Here is a 27,802-nt window from a genome sequence, read left to right as displayed (position 1 = left end):
CGCGGGAATATCAATAGGGGAGCCATGGGAGCAATGGAAGCCTCGGCTCTCGCGAGGATGCTCCCGGAGCTCCCCTCTTCCCGAGGAGGACCGTCACGTGACTCGGCCTCACCCAATCCGCGCGGGGGCCGCGGGGGTCGCCGCGGTTCCCGCCAAATACGAGCGCGGCGGCCGCGGCAGTAGCGGCGCGGGCGGGAGGGCGAGCAGCAGCGGCCGCCTGAGCGGAGCCCGCGCCTCCGCCGCCTGAGGGGAGCTCGAGACGCCGCCGGAGCAATGCTGGAGGAGCCGGAGTGCGGGGCGCCGGGCGCCCGCGGAGCGGCCGCAGGTCGGTTCCGGCCCACGCCGAGGGGAAGGGGGGTCGCGGCGCGCGGCCTGTGCGGACTGAGGCGGCGGTTTGGGGGCGGACGGGCCTCCCGGCCCCGGGCCCGCTCCTCCCCGCCTGGCGTTCGGTCCGTGGAGCCGTTAACAATCCCGAGGAAGGGCCTTGCAGTCCGAAGGGCATCCTCCTTGACGTTATTGTTGCAGCCGCAACCATTTTTTTTCCGGCACTTTTGCGTCAATTTGTCCTTCCAGAGCGCTTTGCGGTGACGGGTGTGCGTGTAGCCAGGAGGGGAAGCTGAGGCCCAGGGAGGCGAAAGGGACGGGTTTGCAGGTTACCGAGTGCGTTTGTGTCCCCTGGACAAGTTGAACCGTGCAGCGGCCCTGTGGCCGGGTGGGGAAACTGAGGTCCGGGGTCACACGGGCTCGGGGACCAGAACAACTGCGTCTGCGGGTCAGGGCCAGCCCAGGTAAGCGGCCCGGATGGTAGGGGTCTCGGGTTCTTGATGCTGCCGGATATGCATGGTGAAGACCTGTCTTTCTGCTTCCTGTGTCTTGGGAGGGGGCTTTCTGGCGCCTGGCAGGCCCCCAAAACGTGGGGTGGTGAACCAAGGAAGACCAAACGGCTTGTCTCCCCTGCTTGACTCCCATTTTACCACCAGCACTTGGCACAATGCCTGGTACATAGTAGGTGCCCAATAAAGATGGGTTGGCTGAATGAATTAAGTGTTGGTAGGGACATCAACTAGTCTAGTTCAGGGTTTTTCAACCTCAGCATTACTGACATTTGGGGCCATCCTGTATGCTGTAGGGGGTCGAGCAGCATCCCTGACCTCCACCCATTAGATCTCAGTAGCAACCTCTTCTTCCCAGTTGCGACAACCAAAAGTGTATCCGAGGCATTGTCAAGGGGCCCCCTAGCTGAGAACCACTGTGCTAATTGTTTCCAGACTTCGGGATCTCAAAGAGACATAGAATTCATATAAATAAAGTTGGGACTGATTGTCATTTGACCCATTAAGCATGTTTAATTTAAAAGTTTTAAAAGCACCATCTGTTTTGACCATGCACCATAAAAGGGAAAGATGTTTTAATGCCAACTAAAATTAGGAGGGATATAATCTCAGGATAAAGAGCAGTGGTAAGTTTATACAGAAGTATTTGTTAATTTGTATGTGTACCTTTGAACAATCTGAATCCCTGGATGGGATCCCTTTTTATGTCGACCTGAGGTTGTTTCTGGGCCCCGGGTCACCTCTGTTCCACTTGCATCAAAGCTGGTGACTCAGGGCCATGCCAATAAGTCCTTGTGGTTGTCCTAAAAATAAATTTAAGTGGCTAAAGATTATGTGTCCTTCAGCTAATGGGGGGAAATCCATGTTTTTGGTAACTGAAAACTTGAGAATGATATCTTTAAATGGGTAGAAAGGAAATGTGAGTCTCTGAGTACTTTTCTTATATTCCAAGCTTGGAAGTGGGGAGAGCAGCTTCATCTAAGGGCAGCTGAGTTTTTTAAAAGGCCCTGATCTGCTTTTAAAAAATGCTCAGTTGGGGCTTCCCTGGTGGCGCAGTGGTTGAGAGTCCGCCTGCCGAGGCAGGGGACACGGGTTCGTGCTCCGGTCTGGGAAGATCCCACATGCCGCGGAAAGGCTGGGCCCGTGAGCCATGGCCGCTGAGCCTGCGCGTCGGGAGTCTGTGCTCTGCAACGGGAGAGGCCACAACAGTGAGAGGCCCGCGTACCGCAAAAAAAAACACAAAAAAACTCACTTGTATGTATCTTTTAAAAAAAAAAAAAATGTAGATTGGCCAAAATAACTGAACTAGACTTTTCCAAGCCAGATCTAGCGGGTGTCAGCTTCTAAACTTATTCTAGCCATTTGAAGTTATTTATCCAAAGATTTGGTTCTATTTATAGTCATTTCTGCATCAGCTTTGATATCGTTATGCTTTTTTTGAGATTTTTTGTGTGCGTGCAGGAAAACATTCTCCCTTATCACTTCTTGACAGCACTTGAGCTCCAGCTTGGCAAGCTTGAAATGCTTTAAGATGTATTACCTTTTATAAACTCTGTTTTGAAAGAAAATAAGCCCTATTCTAATTTTACAGGTATGTTGGTGGGGAGGGGTTGGTTTGGAGGAGGATGATTTGGGCTCATATGAATGGTGAAATCAGTGATACAATGTTTTCTCTCATCTCTACTTTTACTCAGTCTTCTTTTCATTGTCCCTGTTACTGTGTTCATTGGTTTCCCACTATGTGCCAGGCCCTGAGCCCATGCCACAGGTACAGTGTGGAACAAGTTTCCCTGCTGTCATAAAGCTGGCGTTCTGATGGTGGGGGGAGACATAAACACAGAAGTCTCAGAGTGATAAGTGCTCAAGGAAAATAAAACGAGCTGTGACGGTGTCCAGGGCAGAATTTCTCAACTCATTAACATTTTGGGGCCAGATAATCCTCTGTCGTGGGGCGCAGTCCTGTGTGTTGCAGGATATTTAGCAGTATCCCTGTCCCCTACCCACTAGATGCTGTTTGCGCCCTCTCTCCAGTCATGACACCAGAAATGTCCTTAGATGTCACCAAATGTTCCTGGGGAGGTGGGATTAGGGGCAAAATCAGCCACACTGGACAACCACTTTGTACACAGTAGGTACTGCATGTGTGTTTGCTACTTCATTATTTCCAGCACTTAATAACTTATCCTCTGACACTTATTCACAGCCATGGATTGCAAAGACAGACCAGCTTTTCCAGTCAAGAAGTTAATACAAGGTAACTTTCTGGGAATGGGTTAAATATTTGTTCCTGGTTTATATCCTTCATTGTCCTCTCAATTATATTTTCCATTCCCCTTGAGCAGAGGCCATCTCTTGGGGTCCCCAGCAGAAGCCTCCAAGGGGCTGAAGGGGAGAAAACAGTTGCATCTTACAACTGGAAGCTGGGAAACCCGTTTCATTACACTGCTGTTGGCCAGGAGCATATCCAGAGGTTGCCGCCCTTACAGTTGGATTTCTCTACTCCAGCACTATTGACATTTTGTAATGTTTTTGTCATGGGGGGCTGTCCTGTATACTGTGGAGAGTTTAGCAGCATTCCTAGCCTCATCTCCCAAGTCGTGACGTTTAATGTCTCCAGACATGGCAGGCACAGCTGCCCCTGGTTGAACAGCGTTTTACAGGAAGTGTCCCCAAATCTTTTCGCGTAAAAAGGGGGGTGGATTTACCCTTAGGCCAGGTTAGTGGCTGGACTGTATAAAAAAGGATGGTTTCTGGTTTTCAAAGCTTGGTTATCTGGTTCCCCTGTAGCAGTTTGCCTTCTCCTGTGTCAACTGATAGCAGGTTTGGTGTTGGTGGGAAACACAAGAAGGGCAACCGTCTTCTGAGGTTAAAGAATTAGGGGCAAACTGTAGAATCCAAGGGCATGATAATTTTATATACTGACCAAAACCAGGCTTGTTTGTTGAGTCTATTATATTAGAAAATAGTTAATAAGATGTTTGGGCATTTGAGTACATGTGGACTTCTTGGGAAGTCACTCACCTGAACTTCCTCACTCTCTTGAGGTGTAACTTCCTCACTCTCTTGAGGTGTTGCTGTGTATCTTTTGGGACCAGCCAGAAGGCTGGCATGCAGTGGGAGGGTACTTGTTTCATTGGCAAGAAGAGCTAACAGCTTGGGATGCTGGGAGCAGAACGAAGTCTTTCCTCAAATGGATCTATCTCTTTCGCTTTTCAGAGCCAGATGCACTTATCTTCAAACGAGATTTCCACCCATAATAAATAACTTTGGAATTTGAGCTGAATCTCAAACAGATCAGAAAGTGTCTTCTCCTTTGAAATTCTTGCAGTGTCCCTGCTATGAAAGCTTGTCAGTTTTTTGTTTGTTTGTTTGTTGCTTTTGCTTTTAATTAGGATGTTGGAAAAGTACATAATGAGAAGATAACCCCTTTTTAAACTTTAGAAATTCCCCCCACCCCCAAGCACAGCAAGGTCGATTACTCATTGAGCATGTGGAATATTAAAGCATTGATTGTCACTCTTCACACTCTCACTCAACAGACGGCCTCCTTCTCTTTTGGTTTCAGCTCGTCTGCCGTTCAAGCGCCTGAATCTTGTCTCAAAGGAGAAGACCGACGACGGGTTGGACGACATGGGGGGCGCTCAGGGTGCTCCTGTGCAGGGTCATGTCCCTGGTTTAGAGACCTCTTTGGACCACTTGGAGGACAGCTGTCACATGGGCTCCGACATAGATTTTAGGCCGAAACTTGTCAACGGGAAGGGCCCCTTAGATAACTTTTTAAGAAGTCAAGTCGAAACCAGTATTGGCCAGACTGTGGTCATAATCGATTTGACGGAGGACTCGAGTGACCCACCGGACGGCACCATGGGACACGATAAGCTAAATTCTGCAGCCTCTCCCTCCCAGGAGAATGTAAACGGGGTCACAGACGAAGCTGGAGATGACAGGGGGCTGCCAATGGTCAGTCAGAAGGACGAGCTGGCGTTTCCCGAAGAGGCCCTTTCAGACCTCCCGTGCAAAACGGAGGTGGGGGGTGCTGACTCGGGGGGCACAGAGAGGAGGGGACTTTCACAGAAGGGCTCGCCCCAAAGCTGCCCTGAGCTGACCGGTGGCCTGAGAACGTGCTCAGAGAAGGACCAGGACGGCTGGAGCGGGGCCAGGGGCATCCTGTTCAAAGGGAAGGTGCCTGTGGTTGTCCTACAGGATATCCTGGCTGCCAGACCCCGAGCCAAGTCTCCTCCTGCCACACCTCCGGGCCAGGCTGTGCCCTCCGAGAGCGAGGCACTGGAGTCCAGCCCCGAAGAGGACTCTGTCCTGAGCCATTCGTCCCTGAGCTCCTCCTCTCCCACCAGCTCACCCGAGGGGCAGTCTGCACCCGCCAAGCAGCACAGCAGCCCTAGCCCCCTCCCCGCCTCCACACCCGTCCGCAGAGTGAGTATCTCCCCCGAATCAGTGCCGTCGGAATCCAGAGGCTCCTGGGTACGGCCCCTCCCTCTTCACCCAGGGGCGCTGTGTCCCCCAGATGGCTCGTGGCCGAGCAAGTGGCGCCAGAGACCAAGTCCTGTGACTTTCCGGCATCAAAAGCCATTGGGGTGTTTGGTTGTGTGTACGTTGCGATGTGCTGATGGTTCCGTGAGTCGCCGGTGTGTCGGCGCCATCCTGGTAGCGCTGTTCACACCTAATTAACGGTGCTGGTCATCTCAGCCACTTTAGTGACTAACGGGTGTAAGCGGGCGGCTGTGACCCTTGACTCACCCTTTAGCTTCAGCTCCCTGCGCGCTTCCTGTTCCAACACAGACTCGTAGGGCCGTGGCTGTCAGTAAGCAGTCAGTAAGCGTTGGTGGAGAGACCCCAAGATGGCAGGAGAATAAAACAGGGGCATTCTTTAGGGTCAGCTCTTGTCAGCGCGACCTGCCCATCTTAAAAACCTCACCCAGAATGGCGAGGAGAGTCCTGGCACCATGTTTAAGGACCTGGACGGGTGACTTTGGAAATGCCTGTTTCTGTTACTGCCTTCCGAGTGGCACAGTGGCCGATGTCTCTCTTCTCACCTGTCCTTGAGGTCCTGTGGGTAAAACTGATAGAATCAGTCAAGAATACCAAAGCATGTTGAACAGTGTTCTTTGGGTTTTTTTGGTTTTGTAGCACTTGTGTTTGTTCACATCAGGCTTTCACATAAGATTGGATCCTGGGGTGGGTTATTCATTTGCTAACTGTACCTGCTTAATCTGACCATAAACCACCAACCTTGATTGCTTTCTAAAATTTGATCTCTAAGGGGCTAGTTATTTTTCTAGATGGTTTCATTTCTTGTCTTTTACCTCCTTGAGGAGATTGGAGAATGGGAAAAATGGCTTCCTCTTTAGGTACACAAAATATCAATCAAGAGCGGGGTCATCTTTTTTCCTTCTAAGTTTCTAAATGTGGCAGACTGACATACTCATTTTTTAAACTTCCATCTGAGCTTTTACCCAGACTCTCAAAATCCGAGTTTGAGTTTCTTGCCGTCAGCCATCTTGTTCTGTTCTGTCCATCCAGTTGCTCAGAATCCTTCCAGACTGCTGCTTCTGCTTTGCAGAGCTACTTTGTCACATGACTCATGACAGCCAGTGAACCTGGAGAGCAGGACATGTACACATGTTTCCATTCTCCTTAATAGCTTCATTTTTTTTTAAGTTTGTTTTTATGCCCATAGCCAAGCCTGAGGACTGGGGAGCCATGCAATTAGGCCTTGTCACAGAAGAGTGTTACTTCCTGTCCGCTGGCTTGAGTGGCCATGCAACATCTGAGCACATGAAACCAAGTGGGCTGCGTGTAGGAAATCCTGCCTCTGAGACACTCAATCTGGGTCTGAACACAGGCTTGGAGTTTTGAGATGTTCTAGAAGACAGTGTTACCGCACAGCTTTGCAGATAATTCATACTGCAGGTGGCGAAGGCTTCAGGCCCCCACCCCACCCCCGCCACCCAGCCTGTGGCAGGAAATCGCCCCCGTCACCCATAGGATGGGAGTAGAGCTCCGTGACTTTGGGTGACAACACAGGTATGAGAGCAAAATGGAATGATCACCAGGAGGTGCCTGAGAGCCTGGCGGAGACAGCCCACCCCGAGCCTCACACACTCAGCTTTCCAGTTTAGCTCCTCACCTTCCGCGAGTGCTGGATTTCCTGGTTGGTTGGTTGGTTTCATGGTTGGTACCTGACTTTCACACCTTTCCCTGCTGTGGGCCCAAGTTTTTCCTGACCCCTGTGACTGTGGGGAATACTATTATTCTTCCGTTTTCCCTCTCTGTCTCCTCCTCCTCCTCTCCAGACTGTAGGCAGACACTTGTTGAAGGCTTACAGGTTGTTTCCTATTACCATGTCACATGTGTGGTTTTTACTGGGCTCCGTTAGTTCTGGACTTGGAATCGTAAAATCTCTGCATTTGGAACCCCTAAGCATTTGCTGGTCCTCTATTTGTGTGTGTGTGTGTGTGTGTGTGTGTGTGTGTGTGTGTCCTGAGAGAGCTTTGTTTCGTTTTTGTTTTTTAATATATTTATTTATTTTTGGCTGCGTTGGGTTTTCGTTGCTGCGCGCGGGCTTTCTCTCTTTGTGGCGAGCGGGCTTCTCATCGCGGTGGCTTCTCTTGTTGCGGAGCACAGGCTCTAGGTGCGCGGGCTTCAGTAGTTGCAGCACGCGGGCTCAGTAGTTATGGCTCGTGGGCTCTGGAGTGCAGGCTCAGTAGTTGTGGCACACGGGCTTAGTTGCTCCGTGGCATGTGGAATCTTCCCAGACCAGGGATCAAACCTGTGTCCTCTGCATTGACGGGCGGATTCTTAGCCATTGTGCCACCAGGGAAGTCCCTGTTTTGTTTTTTAAAGTACTCACAGGTATCTAGAGTCCGACTTTGAAAAACAATTTAGGAACACCTTTTTGAGATAATCCAGGGTCTCTTGATTAGCCGGAACGTGGCTATTTGTCATCAGAGCTTTTTACCACCTAGGATAGAACCATTTCTCCAGTTTGTTTGCAGTTAGATGTGTAATTCAGCCTACATTATTGATGACTCAAGATTATTGTTCCATAAAGGATTGTGTGGATATGGTGGTGTTATTGGAATCTGTGGCTTGCCTCTGTACAGACGCTGGAACTGTTTCCCAGGTAATTTAAATTATACAAGTATTAAATTCTCCATGTTTAAAAAAGATCACTGAAACATTGCAGCCCCCTTTGGCTTTTTTCTGTCCCCCAGGCTGCCCCTATCTTCATCTTATATTTCTCTGTGTGGTGTGTGTGTGAGAGATCCCTAAGAATAAACAGTATCATTTTTGTTTCTTTACATGGGCCGTATAGTGTAAATATGTTTCTTTTTCATTCCAGGGTGTCTTAGCAATTTTTTTACATTGGGATGGAAAGATCTCTTTTTAACTGCTGTATCATACGCTGATGGTCCCGTGATGGTGTGGATAAACTGCAGTTTGCATAGTCATTCTCCTTGATGGATATTTCTGTTGTCTCTAATTCTTGGCCTTGACAAACAATAATTGTCATGAGCTTCCCTGAGTTGTTAAGTGGAACTGCAGGCTCACAGGAACGGGCGTGTCAGTTTTTGCCTGCTCTCAGTCCCCACATGCCTGGACCAGTTAGGGTTGTGTCTCCCCTCTGCCTGCTGTCCCTCCCCTGCTGTCAGGTTTCTAGCTGCTGCGGGGCCTGTCCACAGCCACCTCTCCTCCGCTCACTTACTGCTGCTTACTTGCTCTGGGCCTAGAAATTAGACCTCCTTATGTATCACATCAGAGTGAGTGGGCCCTAGGATTCTCCCGAATAAAGTGCAGGAATTTTACCTCACAGACGTGGTTATATCTGCCTTGACTCTTTGGGGTAGTTGATGTGTGTGTTTCAACCTCATTGTGGAATCCTGGATCTTGTTTTTTGGTAACTGAGTTCCAGGTCGGTAAAATGTGTGGCCTATATTTTGAGAGAGTTTTATAAATACTTGGGCCAAAGGTCAAGATTAAAATTATATCTGTTCAGTAAGGTCTATCCGAGTGCCTGGTACAGCAATAGAGATACTAGTTTTAAATAAAATCGTAACTGCTCTGGTTGTTGGATATTGTTAAGCCAGCTCTTGGTAGTCACGTCAACTCTCTCATTCCTGGACTCACAGCAAAGGGGACAATTGTGAAAGGCACTGATTCCGCAGCTGAAATTCAACAAGTATGGGCAAGACCGAACAGATGCGTCTTGCTCCCCAAACACCCTCATATAGCGGTCTGGCAGTCACGTTTGGTGCTACCATCTTTGAACACAAAGGACAACGATATAGACACAGCACCTTTACAAGTCCTGCTGTTAAATCCTTTCTTGTGGGGCTCAAGTCCGCAGGCTTGGCAGGCCAAGTGGATGCTGGAGAGGCAGATACTTTTTCTTAAGCCCTTGGTAAGACGGCTTTGGCGTTTCTGTGCGCGCCTGCGCAGTGAGGTGGGATTGCGCGCTCTCCCAATCACATGGCTTTCACATGACGGTGCGCGGCCCTCTCCTGAGGGAAGGCTTAGTCCGGAAAGGACTCAGTGCGTCCTGAGTAAGAAGGATGTCTTAATCTGTAGTTTTCTTCGGTAGGAAGTCTTAGGGCAAGGCTTTCCCAGATAGAGGAAGCACTGTTTTTACATAGTTTTGTTGGCATGTCAGACAATTTCAAGAGAAGTGGGCTTTCGGTTTTTCACCTCGTCTCATTTTCTGGCTGCCTCCTCAAGTCTAAAATGAGCCCGGGTGGGTATTTCTTTCCAGTCTGAACTCTCCCCATTGGTCTTCCATGCAATGAATGGTCTGTTCGCCAGGATTCCCTGCTCTGGAGGTAGCTTAGGCCAGTAGCCTGGACTCCTTGTGCGTATTCCTACCTGGGACCATTTAGCCAGCACGGTGAGGGAGTCCAGCCGTGCGTCTTGGTCAGTCCTTGTAGCCCATGCTCAATTTGAAGCAGGATGATAGAGCATGCTGTGCTCTAGAACACAGGGGTTCTAGACGAGATTGCCACCTCTGGCCAGCTGACTTCTCTTCCTGGGCGTTTACTTTGTGTTCTAAGAAGCAGGGCTGTGCTGGGCAGGGGGTACAAACATGGGAATCCAGCCTGTAAACGTGTCTTACTTGACTCACGGGGTGTTGATTTGTAGACATTACAGCAGACCTTGGAGATAATGCAGGTTTGGTTCCAGACCCCCACAGTAAAGCGAGTATTACAATAAAGAGAGTCGCGTGGATCTGTTGGTTGCCCGGTGCATATAAAAGTTATGTTTACACTGTACTGTAGTCTATTTAGTGTGCAGTAGCATTATGTCTGAAAAAAGAACATACCTTAATTAAAAAATACTTCACTGCAAATAACGCTGTTGTCTGAGCCTTCAGCAAGTCGTTATCTTTGCAATGGTAACATCAAAGATCACTGACCACAGATCACCATAACAAGTATAATAATGATGAAAAAGTTTGAAATGTGAGAATTACCTAAATGTGACACAGAGCCACAAAGGGAGCAAATGCTGTTGGGAAAATGGCATTGTGTTGGTGTGCCTGTATTCACACAGGAAATTTCCACTGTCAGCCTCTCCTGGGAGAAGCAGAAGGGGCAGCAGCAGTGCTGGGCTGCATGCCTGTAAGACTCCGTCCTCTGTGGCCAGGGCGCCTCCTCTCCAGGTGCCTACAGACCTACCACTCTGTGTCTCCCTGACACCAAGGCCCCTGGTTGTGGCTTCTTATTTCCAGCTTAGCCTCCTACGTTTTTTGGTTATCTGCCTCCCAGTCTCCCCTTTTATCCCCACATGCGTTGGAGTTTGTGACCCAGCTAAGAAGTTTTGGTTCTGTTTGCTGGAACTGGTACCCGGAAAGGTTTTCACTGTTGTTGTTTTACATTGTTTTCTCCTTGCCCTCCCCAAGGACTGTGCGGTATGTTAAACGTGTTAAAGTGATTGAAGCAACCCTTGTTTACAGATCAATGTCTTTCCTTTCAGATAAGTAAGAAATTGGTCAGAGGCTCTGCAGAGAAGAACAAGATGAGACCGCAAAGAGTAAGACATGTCCCCTGAAATAGAAAGTTCCCTGGGTGCGCTTTTTGCAGTAAATAGGAAGCAAAGCCCTTTGCCCTTCTCTGGCCCCGTTTTCACTCTCCCCTGCTTGTTCTGAGCATTATTTTGATTCTTGCTTCATTTTGCATAACTGGGCCTCGTGCTTATGGGTTGCATCAGTTTTAGGTTTGTTGAATCCTAAGGTTTTGCACGTAGGCTTTTCTAAGCTCTTATTATAATTAGTTCTGAGTGTCGTAATAGTTGAGCAGCCCCACTGTAGTTTAAAATTGCCTTAAAAAGAACCCAGTGGCTCTCCCTGCACCCCAGCCTCCTACGCACGTAGATTGAAGTTCCATCCCTTCCCAGGCGCTGTACCATGGTGGCCCCTACATCAGATGGGTGATTACTGTTTAGCGGTTCCCTGCTGAGTCTTCCATTCTGTTACCTGGAGGTCACCACGTTTCACACCCAGCAGTGCAGGGGCCTTCTTCCTTACTGGATGAATTGCAGTGAAGGCCGTGGCCTTCTTCCCCGACCAGCTCACGGAAGGGGCGTTGATGACAGTTGGCTGTGCACTCACCAGGCACTTCCTGTGCCGTCTGCCTCATGGCTGTGTTTGATTTTAGAGTTTATCTCATTCTTCATTGTAGTTTCAGAGATGGGCACCTGTGGGGCGGGAGTGGGGAGGGCCTGATTCCAGAAGCCTCCTGTCCTCATAGTTAGCCGGGGGAGACTCCTCCTCACCACCCGGCACTCGTGGCTGGTCTCGTTATTTACTCAGTTACTCGATCCAGACCAGCCCCTTCTTCAGGTATCCCACGGGTCACGTGCGGGGGGTACCTGGCAGGGACTTTCTCAGATCTCTACCAGCATGCCTCCATGGCTCTTGTGAAGCGAGCAAAGGTTGATCAGGGCAGAGGGTAGGATATTCTCTAGGGACGAGGGCATGATCATAGGCCCATACCAAAAGCTGAGTTGTCGGGCTTCTGCCAAAGGTGAGAAGCCCATCTTTGGTGGTTCCTGTCCTTGAGAATTACCCTGCGCTATGTTAGAAGGTAATGCCCTTCAGTCTGGGAGGTGAAACTTGTTTAATACAAAATCAAAATTATATAATAGCCCAGCGCCCCAGGCCACATATGAATTCTTTGGAATGAGGAACTAATGTGATTAAAGATGTTCCCGCTTTAAAGAATATCCAAGAAACTAGCTGTTTCCTCCTGCTGGTGATGAAATGGCACTGCCATAGTCATAGAGATCACTCTGGGTCCTTTCTTAACATCTGACCTTTTCAGATCCCAAGAAATGTTTGTTCGTTTGGTTTTTTGAGAAATGGTTTTAAAGATAAAAAGAATTTTTTCTTTTGAGAAATGGCTGTAAAGATTAAAAAAATTTTTTTTTAAATTTTTTAATGTGTTCTCATCTGTTCCCCACTGTTGTTTTTTGTTTTTGTTGTTTTAATATTTAATTAATTAGTTTATTTATTTGGTTGCGCCAGGTCTTAGTTGCAGCAGGCGGGCTCCTTAGCTGTGGCATGTGAACTCTTAGTTGCGGCATGCATGTGGGATCTAATTCCCTGACCAGGGATTGAATCCGGGTCCCCTGCATCGGGAGCGCGGAGTCTTATACACTGCGCCACCAGGGAAGTCTCAGTTCCCCCCCTGTTTTTAAGACTTGCTCGTCAGGTTCCCCCTCCTTGTCTCATCCCACTCTCCCACTTCAAGAGAAAGAAAAGAAACCCTATTGTCTGGAATAGTTTTGGGGGGACGGGAAGGAAAATGTTTTTGTTTTGAAGGTAGGGAGGCAAAACCTGTGGGTGTTTTTGTGTCTTTATTTCACCACAGCTTTCTGAGCAGAAATGCAGTTCAGATCCAACAGCAGGTACCCGGCGTAGGCAGCCTAGAGGTGCTTACTTAGTCTTTTTTAATTAAGTAAAAATTGACCCTCATCCCACGTTTGAAGACGGTGTCTTAAACGCATCTTACTTTGAATTGCCCAGAAGGTCCTGTGGCAGTCGGCTAACCCTCATCGCCTTTCTCATGACAGAAGGAAATGTAATGGACTGAAAAGCCCCCTCTTTGTAAGGACGCTGACCAGCAGGCTGCTCCCGGGGCTGGTTCCTTTGTGCCTCCCCTCCGCTTGCGCACTGCCGCCCCCGGACGCTGGCGCGGCCCTTGTGGCATCCGTGGGGCTGAGCTGTGGACCGTCTCCCGTGCAGGATAAGGAGCGCCTGGGCAAGCAGCTGAAGCTCCGGGCCGAGAAGGAGGAGAAGGAGAAGCTGAGGGAGGAGGCCAGGCGGGCCAAGGAGGAGGCCAGAAAGAAGAGGGAGGAGGAGAAGGAGCTGAAGGAGAAGGAGCGGCGCGAGAAGCGGGAGAAGGATGAGAAGGAGAAGGCAGAGAAGCAGCGGCGCAAGGAGGAGCGGCGCAAGGAGCGCCAGGAGGCCCTGGAGTGCGTGCCCCGCCCCCCTTCTCCCTCCCCTCCCCCTCCCCCTCCCCCTCCCCATGCCTGGCCTCGGGACGATTGCCGGGTGTGGGCCGGGCCTGTGCTGGTTGGTGAAACTGAGTTTGATGTCTCTTAGGGCTAAGCTGGAGGAGAAGCGGAAAAAGGAAGAGGAGAAACGGTTGAGAGAAGAAGAAAAGGTAGCATGTTCTCCCAGAACTTGCATCTTCCTGTGTGTTTGAGAAGCGGGGTCTTTTGCCTGACTACTGCTGAATATCGGATATCATCCTGGAGGTAGTGGGAAGCGGGGTGGGGGGCCCAGGGACTGACACGTGCCTGCTGGCTTGACATCCCGGTCCTTCTGTAGCTCTGACCTTTTGAGACTGCCTGGTACCCGCTTGTGGGTTTTGAGAGCTAACATCAAAATAATGCTTTCAACCTAAAAATGCTTGGGGTTCAGTTCTAGGGGCTTTTGCATGTTTTAGAACAGTTTCTCTTCATTTCTTCCTCATCCTCCTCTTCTCTTACATTGCAGCGCATTAAAGCCGAGAAGGCGGAAATCACGAGGTTCTTTCAGAAACCAAAGACTCCACAGGCCCCCAAGGTGAGCAACTGGCTTCCTTTGGCTTTACTTTTGGCCTTTGTCAGGCTGTTCCTTTTGAAAAATAAAAAGACGTCTTCTGACCCACTGGCTCTGCTTTCATCAAGAGGAGCCTCTGCTTGCCCAGGGAGCTTTGATCTCTGGTAGGATCTGGAGGTTCGATATCTTGTCATTCACTGTGTGCTCAAAAAGGCAAAAAGTGGCACGTTTGCTAAAACTGCCAAGCGTTTAGAGGTTGCTTCGTCAACAGTTTTGTGCTGGGAGCCGTGTGGGAAGGTGTAAGGGAGGAAGACCCGGTCCTCACCCTCGGAGATTTTCTGCTCAACATAGGAGACAAGGTTGAACATAAAACATGTGGGATTCAGCACAGGATTCTGCTTCCCCATCTGCCATCCGGTCACCTTCTAGACCATCCTCTGCCTGTGGAGACCCCAGACCTCCGTCCCCCGCATCCCTCCATGCTCCAGAGGTGTGACCCACCCCCTCTGATACAAGGGTGTCCTTCCAGATCTTTCTCTGGGCGCGTGCATCCCTTCGTATATTTGTGTATTTATGTAGGTAACAAATCATGAATTTATTATGTTACCGCTTTGTTCGCTTAGCCCTATCTTGGATTCTTGCCATGTTGGCCTCTCTTCATTCTTTTTCGTTGCTGCATAAAGTGTGGTGTGGGTGGCATCATCGTTGATATCCCCCTCCCCTGTTGATCCCCCCCAAGCAGTGCATGGATGTCACCAGCACACCTCTCAGGATGCGGACTTGCCACTATGTCCTGGGGACACAACGTTGACAGAGTTGTATTTGTTATTGTCCAAGTGCCCTCCCAGCAGGAAATGCTGATGGACAGTCTCCCGTCCCCACAGTGTGTCAAAATATGTCCTCTCCGCCTACTTACTGCCAGCACTGGGTGTGACGAATTTTCTTATAACTGCCGACCTGATGGGTGAAAAATACGTATCTTTGTTTCACTTCGTTTTTCCTTGATTCTCAGTGCAGTTGAACATCTTTTCATGTTTGCTTGCCATTTTATTTCTTTTTCTGTGACTTGCCAGTTCCTGTTTCTTGCCCATGTTTCTATAGGATAGGCTTTTTCCCCTATCTCTGGTTCTTTATAGTCTGGGTTTTCATTCTTGGTGGGGTACACTGCACATACTTCCTTCAGTCCATTCCTTCCCCCTTGACTTGTTGATGGTGTCTCGTTGTACAGAAATTTTTCGTTTTAATGTGAACATTTTTATTCTTTTATCGTAATTGGCTTTTGCTTCGAAAGCCTTATGTATCCTGTGGTTATAGACACGTTTTAATTTTTTCCAGTTTTTTTTTTTTTTTTTTTTTAGCTTAAGTTTTGTTTTTTTATGTTTATTTAGTTCCTTAGCTTAGCTGGAATTCTTTGTGCCCGTGGATTGGGGCGTGGCCCTAATGTTTCCCCGTACGGATACCCGATGTTCCCAGCAGCTGTTAGTGAGGAGAACAGTCTGCTGGTTCTTGGCCTCGGCTGTGTGTTGGACTCACCAGGGAGCTTTAAAAAATCACTGGAGCCTGGGGCTTCCCTGGTGGCGCAGTGGTTGAGAGTCCACCTGGCGATGCGGGCGACACGGGTTCGTGCCCCGGTCCGGGAGGATCCCGCGTGCCACGGAGCGGCTAGGCCCGTGAGCCATGGCCGCTGAGCCTGCGTGTCTGGAGCCTGAGCTCCGTGACGGTGAGAGGCCCGCGTACCGCAAAAAAGAAAAAAAAAATCACTGGAGCCTGGATCCCATCCCCGAGAACCTGATGGGCCTGGCTTGGGCATCAGGATCTTAAACAGTTCCTGGGTGACCCTACCATGCGACCCACAGCGAGGGTGCTGGCCTCAGCTGTTGTTTTCTTGCTGGGGTGAAAGGCTGGCCTTCTTATACCCAACCTCAGAGACGTACAGGCTCCTCCTGACCCCCATGTTGTCCTCACTTGCTGCCACCCTCAGGATCCGCTGACACAGACATTCATGATGCTGAAGGAGCTCTAAGAAGGGAACTCAAACCTACCAGGGTTGGGAATTTCTGGAGGTCCAGTAGTTAACACTCTGTGCTCCCATTGCAGGGGACACAGGTTCCATCCCTGGTCAGGGAACTAAGATCCCACATACTGCCCGGCACAGCCAAAAAAAAAAAAAAAACCTACCAGGGTTTACTGAGGAGGATTCTTAGGATACAGACACCCATGTTTCAGGTTCACATCAGGCTTCAGCTCTGTTTCGAGTCATCTTGTAACAGTGTGGCGGGTCACTCTCCTAGGTCTCTGTTTGCTCATCAAGGTCTAATTATCCTTAAAAAAAAAAAAAATCCAGTGAGATCCGTCCTTTTCAGGAGTACTGATCAGCAAGTCCTGACGATGTACAGGGCCCTGCAGCCACCTCCGTCATCAAGATGTAGAGGATTTCCGTCCCCCGAGACGGCTCCTTCCTTCCACCTCAGCCCTGGCGGCTGCCGACACAGTCTCTGGCCCTGTAGTTTCGCCTTTTCCAGAAACCCACGTAAATGCCATCAAGCAGCGTGTGGCCTGTGTACGCGTCTCCTCTGACCTCCCAACCTGGACGACTCGAAAGCACCAGGCCTCACTTCCGGCGGCTCCTCCTCGCCGCTGCTGTGTGTGGGTCTGTCACAGTAGAGGTGCCATCATGCCCCTTCTCCATTTCAGACCCTGGCCGGTTCCTGTGGGAAGTTTGCCCCTTTTGAAATCAAAGAGCACATGGTCCTCGCCCCTCGCTGTCGGACCGCCTTCGACCAAGACCTCTGTGACCAGTTAGACCAGCTCCTCCAGCAGCAGAGCGGCGAATTCTCCTTCCTGAAAGATCTGAAAAGCCGGCGGCCCCTCAGGTCCGGACCCACCGTGGTTTGTAACCAGAACACAGAGCTTTTTAACAGGTTAGTGCAGGCAGAGACTGCCGTTTGCCCATTGGTGATGTCAGAGAGCCCTGAGCGGCCCGGGCAGACCCCTGCGTTCTGGTCGCTCCTGTGTCCCGTGGCCTTGGCCGGTCCTCTCCCTCCCGGGCCTCAGGCCCCAGACTCGGCTGCTTCCCCAGACCTCTCTCTTCCGGCTTCCCCTGAGCCTCCAGAGTCTCCCGGGTGTGATGGCTTCGCAGAAAGCCCTGCTTTGGAGGGCAGGCTGTGTGTGCCGGCCTCCCGGCAGGGCAGGAACATTCCCCACTCTTGCCAGCTTACCCGTCACACGCCGCCTTGGTGCGCACTGTGGGGCAGCTGCTGGACAGTCGGGCTCCTCCCTCTCCTCGCGCCACGCCCCTGGAGTAAATGCTAGCCTGCCTCGGGGCAGGTGATGCCTCTGCTTTGGGGCTGCCTGTCACCGCCTGCTGCCCTGGGGGGAAGGCCGTTGGTGGTGGGTGCGCGAGCCACAGAAGGGCCTCTGAGCGGGGGTGTCTCCCCTCAGCGACGTGGTGATCTTGGAGAGTAGCAAAGTGGACGGCGTCCCCGAAAGGAGGAGGTTTGGCAGGATGAAGCTGCTGCAGTTTTCCGAGAACCACCGGCCGGCCTACTGGGGGACGTGGAACAGGAAGACGACGGTCATCCACCCGAGGGACCCCTGGGCCCAGGACCGGGTGAGCGTGCGGGCAGCTGCTCCCGACCCTCTGCGCTTCGTTCCCAGTGTGCCCTTGTCACTGGGCTCTGGGAACTCCCTGAGTGTTCTAGCCTTCGTGCTCTGCCTTCCCCTTCCACCCTGAGGACGACAGTGACCACCGCGTGTTTGCCCCCTCAGAGCCTCCTTGACTACGAGGTGGACAGCGACGAGGAGTGGGAGGAGGACGAGCCAGGGGAGTCCCTCTCCCACAGCGAAGGGGTGAGCGCGGCCGGGCTGCTTACGGCTTCCGGGCCGGGCTCCCTCACACACAGCATCCGGGTTTACGGCTGTTCTGGGAAAACCTTACTGGGTGGCAGTAACCTGCCTGGCGGTGGACGGGCCCGTCTGCTCGCTGCCTCACCGAGGGGCCCACCACTCCCGGTGCTTTACGTCTGGGCCGTGCTTATCTGTGTCCTGCCTGACCCCCACCCCCGCTGGAGCACAATGGGGGAGGGGGCTGGGTAATGGGATTTTGGCTGATCCTCAGGGTGTGCACAGCAATGAGACTGGAAGCAGTAGGAGGCTTTTTCTTTCTTAGATGTTCACAGGTTGAAATTTTACGTGAAGCATGTGTTGTTTCCACACATGAACGTACTTTTTTCTCTTCTTGAGGATGACGACGATGAGGTGGGAGAGGATGAGGATGAGGACGATGGTTTCTTCGTGCCCCATGGGTACCTGTCTGAGGATGAAGGAGTAACCGAGGTGAGGGGTGAACGGGGAGGGGATGGGTCCGGAGCTTGGTGGCCGCCGACCTGGGGGTGGTGACATAGGTCTCAGCCCACCCCCACGGCCGATTCCGCGTAGACCTCGCTCCCCACAGCCTCAGAGGCTCAGCACTCCCGCCCACCCCAGCTTTCTCAGTTCTGCCAGATGGTGGGACTGTTGAGGGAGCCATTTCTAGGGCTCTGAAGGCCTGCCAGGTAGTGGTGTCTGGGTAGTGGGGAAGCTGACAGGGCTGATGCCACTGTGGGAGTGACTTGTCTCAGAGCCAGACTTGCGGGGCCTGTGTTCTTCGTACGTTCCCAGCCAACGAGGCAGACAGGTCTCGTTGGGCCCGCAGTGTATCTGCCTTAGACAGTGGCACCAGTCTGGGGTGGGAGAGGGCCGGGCATGGTGATTTCAGCTTCAGGATCACATGTTAATCAGAAAACCCACAGTGGCGTTAAGAGGCTACTGGCGAGGTAATAAAAAATACCTGTGACTACCCAGGGATGGCCAGAGGGGGCAGACGCACCTAAGGCACCAAATGGGGGAAAGTGCCAGTTATCATTCAATCCGAAAATACTCTCTGCCTGTTTCATCACCTGTCGCGGGGTGGAAGCTGGGTGGGCGCCGTTCCTCACCGGCCCGCCCCTGCACGTGCCGTCACTGCCCCAGAGGCTGGGACCACAGGTGCCGGGGAGGGGGACCCTGAGCAAGTGTCTGCTCCTCTCTAACCTGCAAGGAGTGTGCCGACCCAGAGAACCACAAGGTTCGCCAGAAACTGAAGGCCAAGGAGTGGGACGAGTTTCTGGCCAAGGGGAAGAGGTTCCGCATCCTCCAGCCCGTGAAGATCGGCTGTGTCTGGGCGGCCGACAGGGACAGTGGAGCTGACCTGAAGGTGCTGCAGCAGTTCACGGCCTGCCTGCTGGAAACCGCGCCCCCCGAGGAGGAGCAGATGCCCAAGGCCTCCAAGAGAGAGAAGAAGGACCAGCAGAGTGAGTGCCGGGGATGGGTGGGGACGGAGGACTCGGGCTCCCACCTCCTCCAGGCCCAGGGAGTTCCAGGCCCGGGGCAGGCAGGAGACTTCCTAGGCACGTGGCATGGTAATTCAGAAGTTCTTCAAAAAAATAGCCAAAGCCAGCGCTTGTTGAGCGCGTGTGTCATTTCTGTGACACTCACGGGAGCAGCACAGGGCAGCCACTTCAGTCGGCCTGTTTGCCCAACCAGCACACACATCCCTAGCTCTTCAAAGCTGGGGAGGGCCCGCCACTCAGAAGCAGAACGTGAGGACTGTTACTAAGGAAACAGGTGCATGAAGTGAAACATGACAGTTTATCGCAACGAGTCCTGCCTCCTGGGGCTTGGGCCTCTCAGAATCTCTTCTGGAGCAAGTTCATGTGTCTTAAGTCCACCCATAAAAAGCCACCCGCACTAAACCTATCGTGGTTGGTCATTTTGTGATGTCAGTAAGCATTTTGCTGCTCACCTTAAACTTACACAGTGCTGTGTGTTGATTACATCTCAATAAAGCCAGAAGGGAAAAAAAGGCCACCCGAAGCTGACCGTGTTTCTCGGCCTCGGTGACAGGTTGGGGAACCCGGGTGCCACGTTTATCCCATCCCGCCCCGAGTCTCATCCACGTGTCCCCCTCTCCCTGCCAGTCTTGGCCCAGCTGCTCCCGCTGCTGCACGGGAACGTGAATGGCAGCAAAGTGATCATCCGGGAGTTCCAGGAGTGCTGCCGCCGAGGACTGCTCAGCAAGGACGCCGGCAGCCCTGAGCTCAGCACCGCCAGCCCCCCGAGCCCTGGCCATTCCCGCCCACAGACCCCCACCACCGGCGAGGACACCGCCGTCCCCTCCAAGGCCAGGCTTAAGCGGATTATTTCTGAGAACTCAGTGTATGAGAAGAGACCCGACTACAGGATGTGCTGGTACGTCCACCCACAGGTGCTAAAGAGCTTTGCCCAGGAGCACCTGCCCGTGCCCTGCCAGTGGAGTTACGTCACCACAGTGCCCTCGGCCACCAGGGAGGACAGTGGCAGCGTCCCCGCCGCAGGGCCCAGCCAGGGGACGCCTGTCTCGCTCAAGAGGAAGTCGGTGGGCAGCATGTGCATCACCCAGTTCATGAAGAAGCGCCGGCATGATGGGCAGGTGAGACCCCGCAGCGGCTTTGTTATCTTTAACAATCTTTCTTTTTAGAGCAGTTTTCGATTTACAGCAAAATTGAGGTGACAAAACTAACCAAAATTGAGGGGAAGGTACAGAGATTTCCCGTGTGCCCCCTGTCCCAGCCACGCACAGCCTCCCCCAGTGTCAGTGTCCCCAGCCAGAGCTGTGTAGCAGTTGCAACTGATGAACCTACGTGGACACGTCACTGTCACCCAGACTTTGTGGTTTACTAGCGTTCACTCTTGGTGCTGTGCATCCTTTGGGTTTGGACAGATGTATGAGGACTTGTATCCAGCATTACCGTGTCATACAGAATAGCGTCACTGCCCTAAAAACCCCCATGATCCGCCTATTCATCCCTCCCTCCCTCCACCCCTGGCAGCCACTCATCTGTTTAGTGTTTCCATGGGCTTCTTTCACTTAGTCGTGTGCCTTTAAACTTCTTCCCTGTGTTGTCATGGCTTGAGAACTCATTTCTTTTTAGTGCTGAATAACGTTCCACGTCGTGGCTTTTATTTAGTTTTTGCACTCATTTAACACAGTTATTAAGCACTTGCTCTGCACTAGGTACCCTGCTAGGCCTTGTAGACAGTGGTGAGCAAAACACCATCTAATGGGAGACAGAGATGGGCGTCGGTGGAGTGGAAAGCCAGCCACGTGATTGCAGCCTGACAGCGCGTGGAAGAGGAAGCGCGTGGCCCCGTGGGGACACGTGTTGCGAGAGGCCTGCCCTCGCCTGGTGGTGGGCGGGCTTCCTGAGAGACGCTGGTCCCCAGAGTGAAGTCTCCAGTGCTGCCTGGACACCCAGAGGCTGGGGCCCGAGCCTCGGCCTGGGTCCACGTTTGATTGTTCTTTCTCTTACTGGAATGTGGGCGTGAATGAGTCTCATCTTGTAGCTACTCTTACTGGAAACCTTGTGGTGTGAGCACTGGGTCCTCACTTTTTTCTTTTCTAAAGATAGATTTTATCCCTTATATTTTATTTACTTTTGGCTGCGTTGGGTCTTCGTGGCTGCACGCGGGCTTTCTCTAGTTGCGGCGAGCGGGGACTACTCTTCGTTGCGGTGGGCAGGCTTCTTAGTGTGGTGGCTCCTCTTGTTGTGGAGCACAGGCTCTAGGCACGCGGCCTCAGTAGTTGTGGCACACGGGCTCTAGAGCACAAGCTCAGTAGTTGTGGCTCACGGGCTTAGTTGCTCCGCAGCATGTGGGATCTTCCTGGACCAGGGCTCAAACCTGTGCCCCCTGCATTGGCAGGTGGATTCCTAACCACTGCGCCATCAGGGAAGCCTCTAATTTTTAAAAAATCTTATTTATTTTTGGCTGTGTTTTGGGTCTTTGTTGCTGCACATGGGCTTTCTCTAGTCGTGGTGAGCGGGGGGCTGCTCTTTGTTGCGGCACGAGGGCTTCTCATTGCGGTGGCTTCTCTTGTTACAGAGCACGGGCATGCACGCTGCAGTAGTTGTGGCACGCAGGCTCAGTAGTTGTGGTTCGCGGGCTCTAGAGTGCAGGCTTAGTAGTTGTGGCGCACGGGCTTAGTTGCTCCGCGGCATGTGGGATCTTCCCGGACCAGGGCTCGAACCCATGTCCCCTGCATTGGCAGGCAGATTCTTAAGCACTGCACCACCAGGGAAGCCCACCGGGTCCTCGCTTGAAGCAGGCGTCTCACAGACCTAGAGATGTGGGGAGACTTGATTTTACGAGGAGGAGCTGGGTCTTCCGCTCACATCCCGGGCTCTCCTCGGGGGCGCTGCCACTCCAGGAGCTGCTGCTGAAGGCTGGGTGGTGACGGAGACAGAGGGGAGCCGGTGTGCGCCCCACCCCTGCCCCCACCCCGCCCCTGCTCCTGTGCTGTTAGTGTGTGGCCATCGGGGTGAGGAGGCCGGGGGCAGGGCCGGGGGGCAACGGCTCCTGGAGTGATGTTTAGCCTTCTCCCTGCAGCCCACAGACCAATGAGGTCTCGGGTGCGACGTAAACCTGCTTCCTAAACTGTCACAGCAAGAGGGACCGTCAGAACTGTCTGGTGTGGTCATGCCGGCTGTTCCTGCCACTCCCCAGCCCCTGTCCCTGTGAGGCCTGTGGACACGGCTTGGTACTGGGGGAGCCCACCTGGTGAGGAGTTGGGGGCCCCAGCCCCACAAACACTTCCCTCCCTGGGCCTTGACCCAAAACAATCCGTTATGTGTTCAAGCTGTGTTCAAGCCGCAGAGCCTTTTCACGGTCGATGTCATTAGCCAGACAACCTTAGCAGGACCGCGAGTGTGGCTGCTCTGGCTGAAACTGGCCAGAGAGCCCGTTTGAAAGCGGCTGGGTCTGGAAGGCCTCCTTAGTGTCCTTATCCAAGCAGTGTTCGTGGGCTCCTGCCCCCATCAGCCCTCCCTTAGATTCTCGCAAGAGACACAGCTATCTTCCTGAGCCCCTCTCTGCTCTTCCTCTCCTGGTGTGGCAGTCCCCACGCGTGTTCATTGCCTGTGTGTGTTTACGTGGAAAACGACTGTTTAGCCCTTATCACTCCTCACGCCAGGCACTTGACGTGGATTCTTACGTTTCATTGGTGCTTCGTTGTTTACTGAGCTACCAGGAACGAGAAGATGCTCCCACATAAACTGGGTGCCCCTCCTCAGGTGAGAGGGGTTGATTCATGAGAGTCAGTGACGCCTTTCATCCCACGAGACACACGTGAACAGCAGTCAGTGCGGCTTCTCCCCGTTCACAGGCCTTGAAGAGGCTCTGCGGTGTGGCGGGGACACACGGAAGGCTACACAGCCGGTGGTTCTGGGTGTGCTGGCCCCAGCGGTTCTGATTCAGTGGGTGTGGGGTAGGTGCTAAAGTCTGCAGTTTAAAAGCCCCTTCTCAGGGAATCCCGTGGGAAGGCCCCAGGACCACAGCGTGGGCCAGCACAATGGGTGCATCTCAGGAAGGGAAGCTCAGAGCACCGGCTCTTCAGGGTGGTGGGGAGTCATCCCAGCTGCTCCTCTGAGTGCTCAAGGTGGGACACCCTGCTTGTGACAGCACTTGGTCCCCTGGGACTGTGCAGGCCTCAGGGATAAAGCCCCCTGCATCACCTTAAACTCATGGGAGTTTGTCTCCAGCAACAAGAAGTCCCAAGCTTGTGAACGTTGTCGTCCAGGGCCAAGCACCTCCTGTCGCACTCCCTCCTGCTTTAGTTTGTGGCCTTGTCTTCATGGTGGCAGAACGGCTGCTGCATCTCTAGCCAGCAAGACGAGGATGGCCAAGCCCACCCTGGGGAGGATTCCCGTTTGGCTGGAGGGGAGGCAGACTTCCACCTTATCTTTCTGGCTGGAATGCTCTGGCATAGCCACCCCAGCTGCAAGAGAGGCTGGTTCAATGAGACCTTGACCGACAAAATGCTGGTTGATTTGGAAGGGCGGGTGGGAGGATAGCTCTGGGTGTGCGTTGAGCAGGGCCTGTGCTGCACGGCGCCAGCATAAAGTGGGAGCCACGGGTGGAAGTTTCTGAGGTCGGGATTGGAGGAGGCCTGGGAGCATGCGGAATGCTTCCCTTTGTGTTTTGGTAAAGTCACTAACTGATCCTTCCACACGCTTGGGGGTAATTGTTGCTAAACTATAAATGCATATGAATAGTTTAGCTTGGGTTGGGCTTTTTCAATTTGTGGGAATTCTAAACTCTTTTCATTTAGAGTTCAAAGTAGCCATGCTGCCTTATGGGTTTACAAGGTACCATGATCTAGTGAATCGAGCAGGCTGAGGTCAGGTGCCAGTTCTGCCACCAAGTGTGTGTGTGGCCCCACGGCAGCTCAACCCTTCGGCCTTGGTCTTATTTTTACATGGGCAGGGGCTGCATTTGCCCTTTCCAGTCTCCATGCTTTGTGGTTCAGTGTCTTCCTACTCCGGAGGCTCACTTTCCGGCGCTACACCCTCCCCTGCAGTAGTGACAGCAGCGTGGCGAGCTGTCCCATGGCCCTCAGCGCAGCAGTACTCGGGGCGCCGTCCTGAACCCTCACTTCAGAGGCTTGAAACCTGTCGCGTGCCTGCAGGGCAGTGGGCGGTGGTTCCTCCGAGAATTCCTCATTTGTCTGCCCTTGGCTTCCTGTCTGGAGGGCCCAGGGGCTGGGGAGAGCTCCAAGAGACACATCTGTCCCATCGCTCACCCGACCCAAACCAGTGCCTCCAGGGCAGCGCGGGGGAGAGCTGCGCTGTCTGTTCGTCTTGGCCAGTCAGCTCTCTTGAAACAGGTAGCTGGAAACTGCCCACAGCATCCCCAGTGGTGCCCCTGCCTGCCTGGGGCCATTCCTGCCTCGGTGGCTCCCAGCCCGAGGAGCCCAGCGTGGAGCTTCTACACTAGCATTGAGGGGGCTGCGAGCTTGAGCCCCCTCTGCCGGCCAGACTGGGGGACCGTGGGCAAGGCAGACAGCCCCGGTGTGCTGTCGTCCCTTTTCCAGGCAAACGGAGACTTCTGTAGCAGAGGAACTCCAGGAGTGTTTTGAGAAATAGCCTCCCCGCGGAAGTAGCCCCAACTCCACCGCCTCTGCTGGCTCTTTGTTCATGTACAGAGTGTGAGCCGCGTGTGGATGGGTGATGTATAAAGTCGGTCCTGTTACTTTCCACAGTCTGTCTCTCTGTCCCCTCTGGTGGAAGCCAGTGAAAACAGCCTGGGAATCTCACTGTAAATCCCACCCTCCGTAGAGCCTTCCCACCCCTCCCAACCCCTGTCCACAGGGTGCAGATGGTGTCCTCACGGGCAGAACTGGTCGGAGCCTCAATCAGAGGGAGAGGTACCAAGCATCAGGCAGACGGGGTGAAGCTGTTGGGCAGAGAAGAAAACACTGACCAACTAATTTCTCAGCCACTTAGTCCAAATCACAATTCAGAGAAAGTGTGTGCTTTATCCATCTCTCTTTCAAACCAAACCGGAAACCCAGAGTTCTAATTCAAAAACAATAAACAAATTATTTTTGTAATCAGGTAAATAACGATTGGGGTAGTTTTCAGAAATCTGAACATAATTAGTTCATTTGAGAGAACTCCCCCAAAGTTTCCTTGGATCATAACCCATCAAACAGACTCCTCAAATTTTGTTGCCAAGATGGGCAGAGGAGGTCAGGAGTAGGGAAGTGGATGGCGGGAGGGCTCACACTGTCCCTGTCTGCTGCTGCTGCTGCTGCTGACGGCCGTGCACCTTGTCTGTTCAGGTCGGAGCTGGGGACCTGGATGGCTTCCAGGCGGACACAGAGGAGGAGGAGGAGGAGGAAGGTGACTGTGTGATCATGGACATCTCGGATGTTGGGGGTGAGAAGGGTCCCAAACCCTCCTCTTTTCCTTCAGGCTGGCAGGAAAGGGGAGAACGGTTACGGTCACTCTCCCGCTTGCCTCTTGTGACTAACGGGGACTGAGTGAGGAGGCCCTGGAAGGCGCTGGGCGGGCCGGTCTGATGGTGGTGCGGGCAGTAGGCGCCAGCCCAGGCCCTGGGCCGCCTGCCCTGGTCTGAAAGCTGCATTTAGGAAACCAGAGACCTGAAGGTTGGTGGTGATGAGCCATGTCAGGGAGGGAGGGTCCGGGGTAGGGCACCGGCACTGGTGAGGGGCAGCCTCTGAACCAAGCTTCCCAGGGGCAGTGAGCCCCAGGCCAGCCATCCTCGGCAGCATGAGCTCCAGCAAGCCACTGGGCCTTGCTGCCCACTTTCCTCATCTTTGCCACGGGCTTCCCCTGCTCAGGAGGGTCAAGGGTAAAGCCGCTGGAAAGTGCCACGGAAGCACACGGGCTCGAGGTGGACGCGGCCGAAGCTCTAGTGAGGAGCGGGCAGCCTGCCCGGCCCCACAGCAGACACGGCGGCTGAAGCTCCTCCCTCTCTTGCTTTGCAGACATCCAGGCCCCGTGTGGAACAACTCCTGGAGCTGGGGGGTCTGTGGGAATGAACACCAGTGAGAGCCTCGTGGCCTCCAGCTCGCTCGGCCCCTCCTGAGCGCCCCGACTGGCCCTTGTATGTACGTAGAATGGTTAGGGTATTTTCAATGCCACTCAGATACTTGAAAGTCCCGATTCCTGTGTAAAGAGCACTTTGTCCTGCTTTGCAGACCTCCCTGGAAGGTTGGAAAGTTTTATATAGGATGCTTGATTAGTTCTTTTTGATATTTGTAAAAATTTCCCCCCCAAAGCTGCATATTATTCTGTCCCTTAATAAAGCATTATTGTGATGTGATGACCTGCACGGGGAAAGCCTGGTTGTGCTCTCCAGACCCCTGGCAGGCACTGTGATGAGATGCTTGTAAATGGATTGAAGCCCCTTGGGTGCGGCGTGGCACCCGGACCTGACATGGATGTGTATAAACTATCGTCTAGACTGACCTAGCATGTCTGTCGTCTTTTCAAACACGTCACTTCTGTGAGTGGTGCGTCCGTTGCCCTGGGCCCAAGCCCGGCGCTCTGTGCCGTCGGGTGTCCACTCCCCACCCCGCTGCCCCGTCCCTGCCACGCATAGACCTGTGGCATGTCTATAAAGCTTTACGGTTTGCAAAAGCGCTGTCCCACCTCTTTGTTGTGAAATCCTCAACCTCCCCACTGACCTAGTTCAAGGTGAGGGCTTCTCGGCAGGTGGTTTACGCCGGTTAATCCCTCCTGCCCCTCGGATAGGCGAGCAGAGGTATTCCCAACCTCCAGGAGCTGAATCCTGGCTTCCAGAACCGACCTCTGGGTCAGGCCACCCCTCAGGAGTGTTGAAGCTGAGCAGCGTGGAGCCAGCCACGGCGCCTGCTGAGCCCTGGCCTCCGAGGCCCTGGAGCAGCCCTCGGACGGGGCTGTGATAGGCCCTGCAGAGGCGTTCGAGCACGCTCTGAGGGCCTGGGGCAGCTGAGATTTTGGCAGAATTCACAGACTCCATCGGAACCGGGCTCCTGTCTGCCGGCCCTTAACATCATGCTGTCTTTGTTGCCGCTGTTCCCGAGAGAGAAGAGTCGGCTGGCATCTCATTGTGAAGAATGGTTCAGTGTTGACTGTGGATGCACCCGAGACAGGGCGACACGACCCCAGCGACGGGGAGCTCGCCATGTGGTGGCCAGGTCCCTGCCGGGCCTACCTCTCCTGGCAGCACCCCAATCCTCCCGGAGGGGTCCCATTCCTCTCCAGCTCTGCACGGGTGGGGCTGACAAGCACCCCAGTTGTGGGGTGAGGACCCTGGCCCCATCCAGGACGAGATGCTGCACGTGGGGTGCAGCTGAGTGCCGGCACAGGGAAAGGACGCAGGTGTGACTCCACCTGTGATGTGACTACCTGCAGCGGTCACGTCGCCTTAAACCGTTTTAGTTGCCACCTGACAATTTGCAGTCGACTCCTAGTGGGAGTCGAGAGCAGGGTATCAAGCCGAGGCAGTGCTGGGTTCCGGAGATGAGGCGGCAAAGGAGGATGGGCCTAGGTCCTGCCCGCACGTGGGAACAGAG

At 53.1% G+C, this 27,802-nt stretch overlaps 1 protein-coding gene across 2 annotated transcripts; it reads left to right on the top strand.

Annotated features, from left to right (window-relative positions):
* Positions 1-27,469, top strand: CHAF1A (chromatin assembly factor 1 subunit A). Of its 2 annotated transcripts, XM_022557250.3 has the most exons (15): positions 2-325; positions 3,037-3,087; positions 4,399-5,264; positions 10,818-10,874; positions 13,087-13,316; positions 13,447-13,507; positions 13,843-13,911; positions 16,582-16,808; positions 17,329-17,497; positions 17,656-17,736; positions 18,130-18,222; positions 18,965-19,217; positions 19,884-20,374; positions 25,562-25,658; positions 26,231-27,466. In XM_022557250.3, the coding sequence occupies exons 1-15, from the start codon at positions 274-276 to the stop codon at positions 26,329-26,331; spliced, it is 2,898 nt and encodes a 965-aa protein (XP_022412958.2). In that variant the 5' UTR covers positions 2-273; the 3' UTR covers positions 26,332-27,466. The 2 variants fall into 2 exon arrangements, with proteins under 2 accessions (XP_089761747.1, XP_022412958.2); XM_089905621.1 differs by lacking the exon at positions 25,562-25,658 and having other exon boundaries at positions 1-325; positions 26,231-27,469.
* Positions 27,470-27,802: the final 333 nt, after the last annotated feature.

Source organism: Delphinapterus leucas, unplaced genomic scaffold (genome assembly GCF_059928025.1).
Source record: "Delphinapterus leucas isolate spDelLeu-1000000601 "Yukka" unplaced genomic scaffold, BTC_Dleu_Yukka2 spDelLeu_asBTCV2_sq25, whole genome shotgun sequence".
In the NCBI taxonomy this organism is placed as follows: Eukaryota; Metazoa; Chordata; class Mammalia; order Artiodactyla; family Monodontidae; genus Delphinapterus; species Delphinapterus leucas.
The sequence above is the reverse complement of the archived record's forward strand: the minus strand, read 5'-3'. Positions and strand labels throughout refer to the sequence as shown.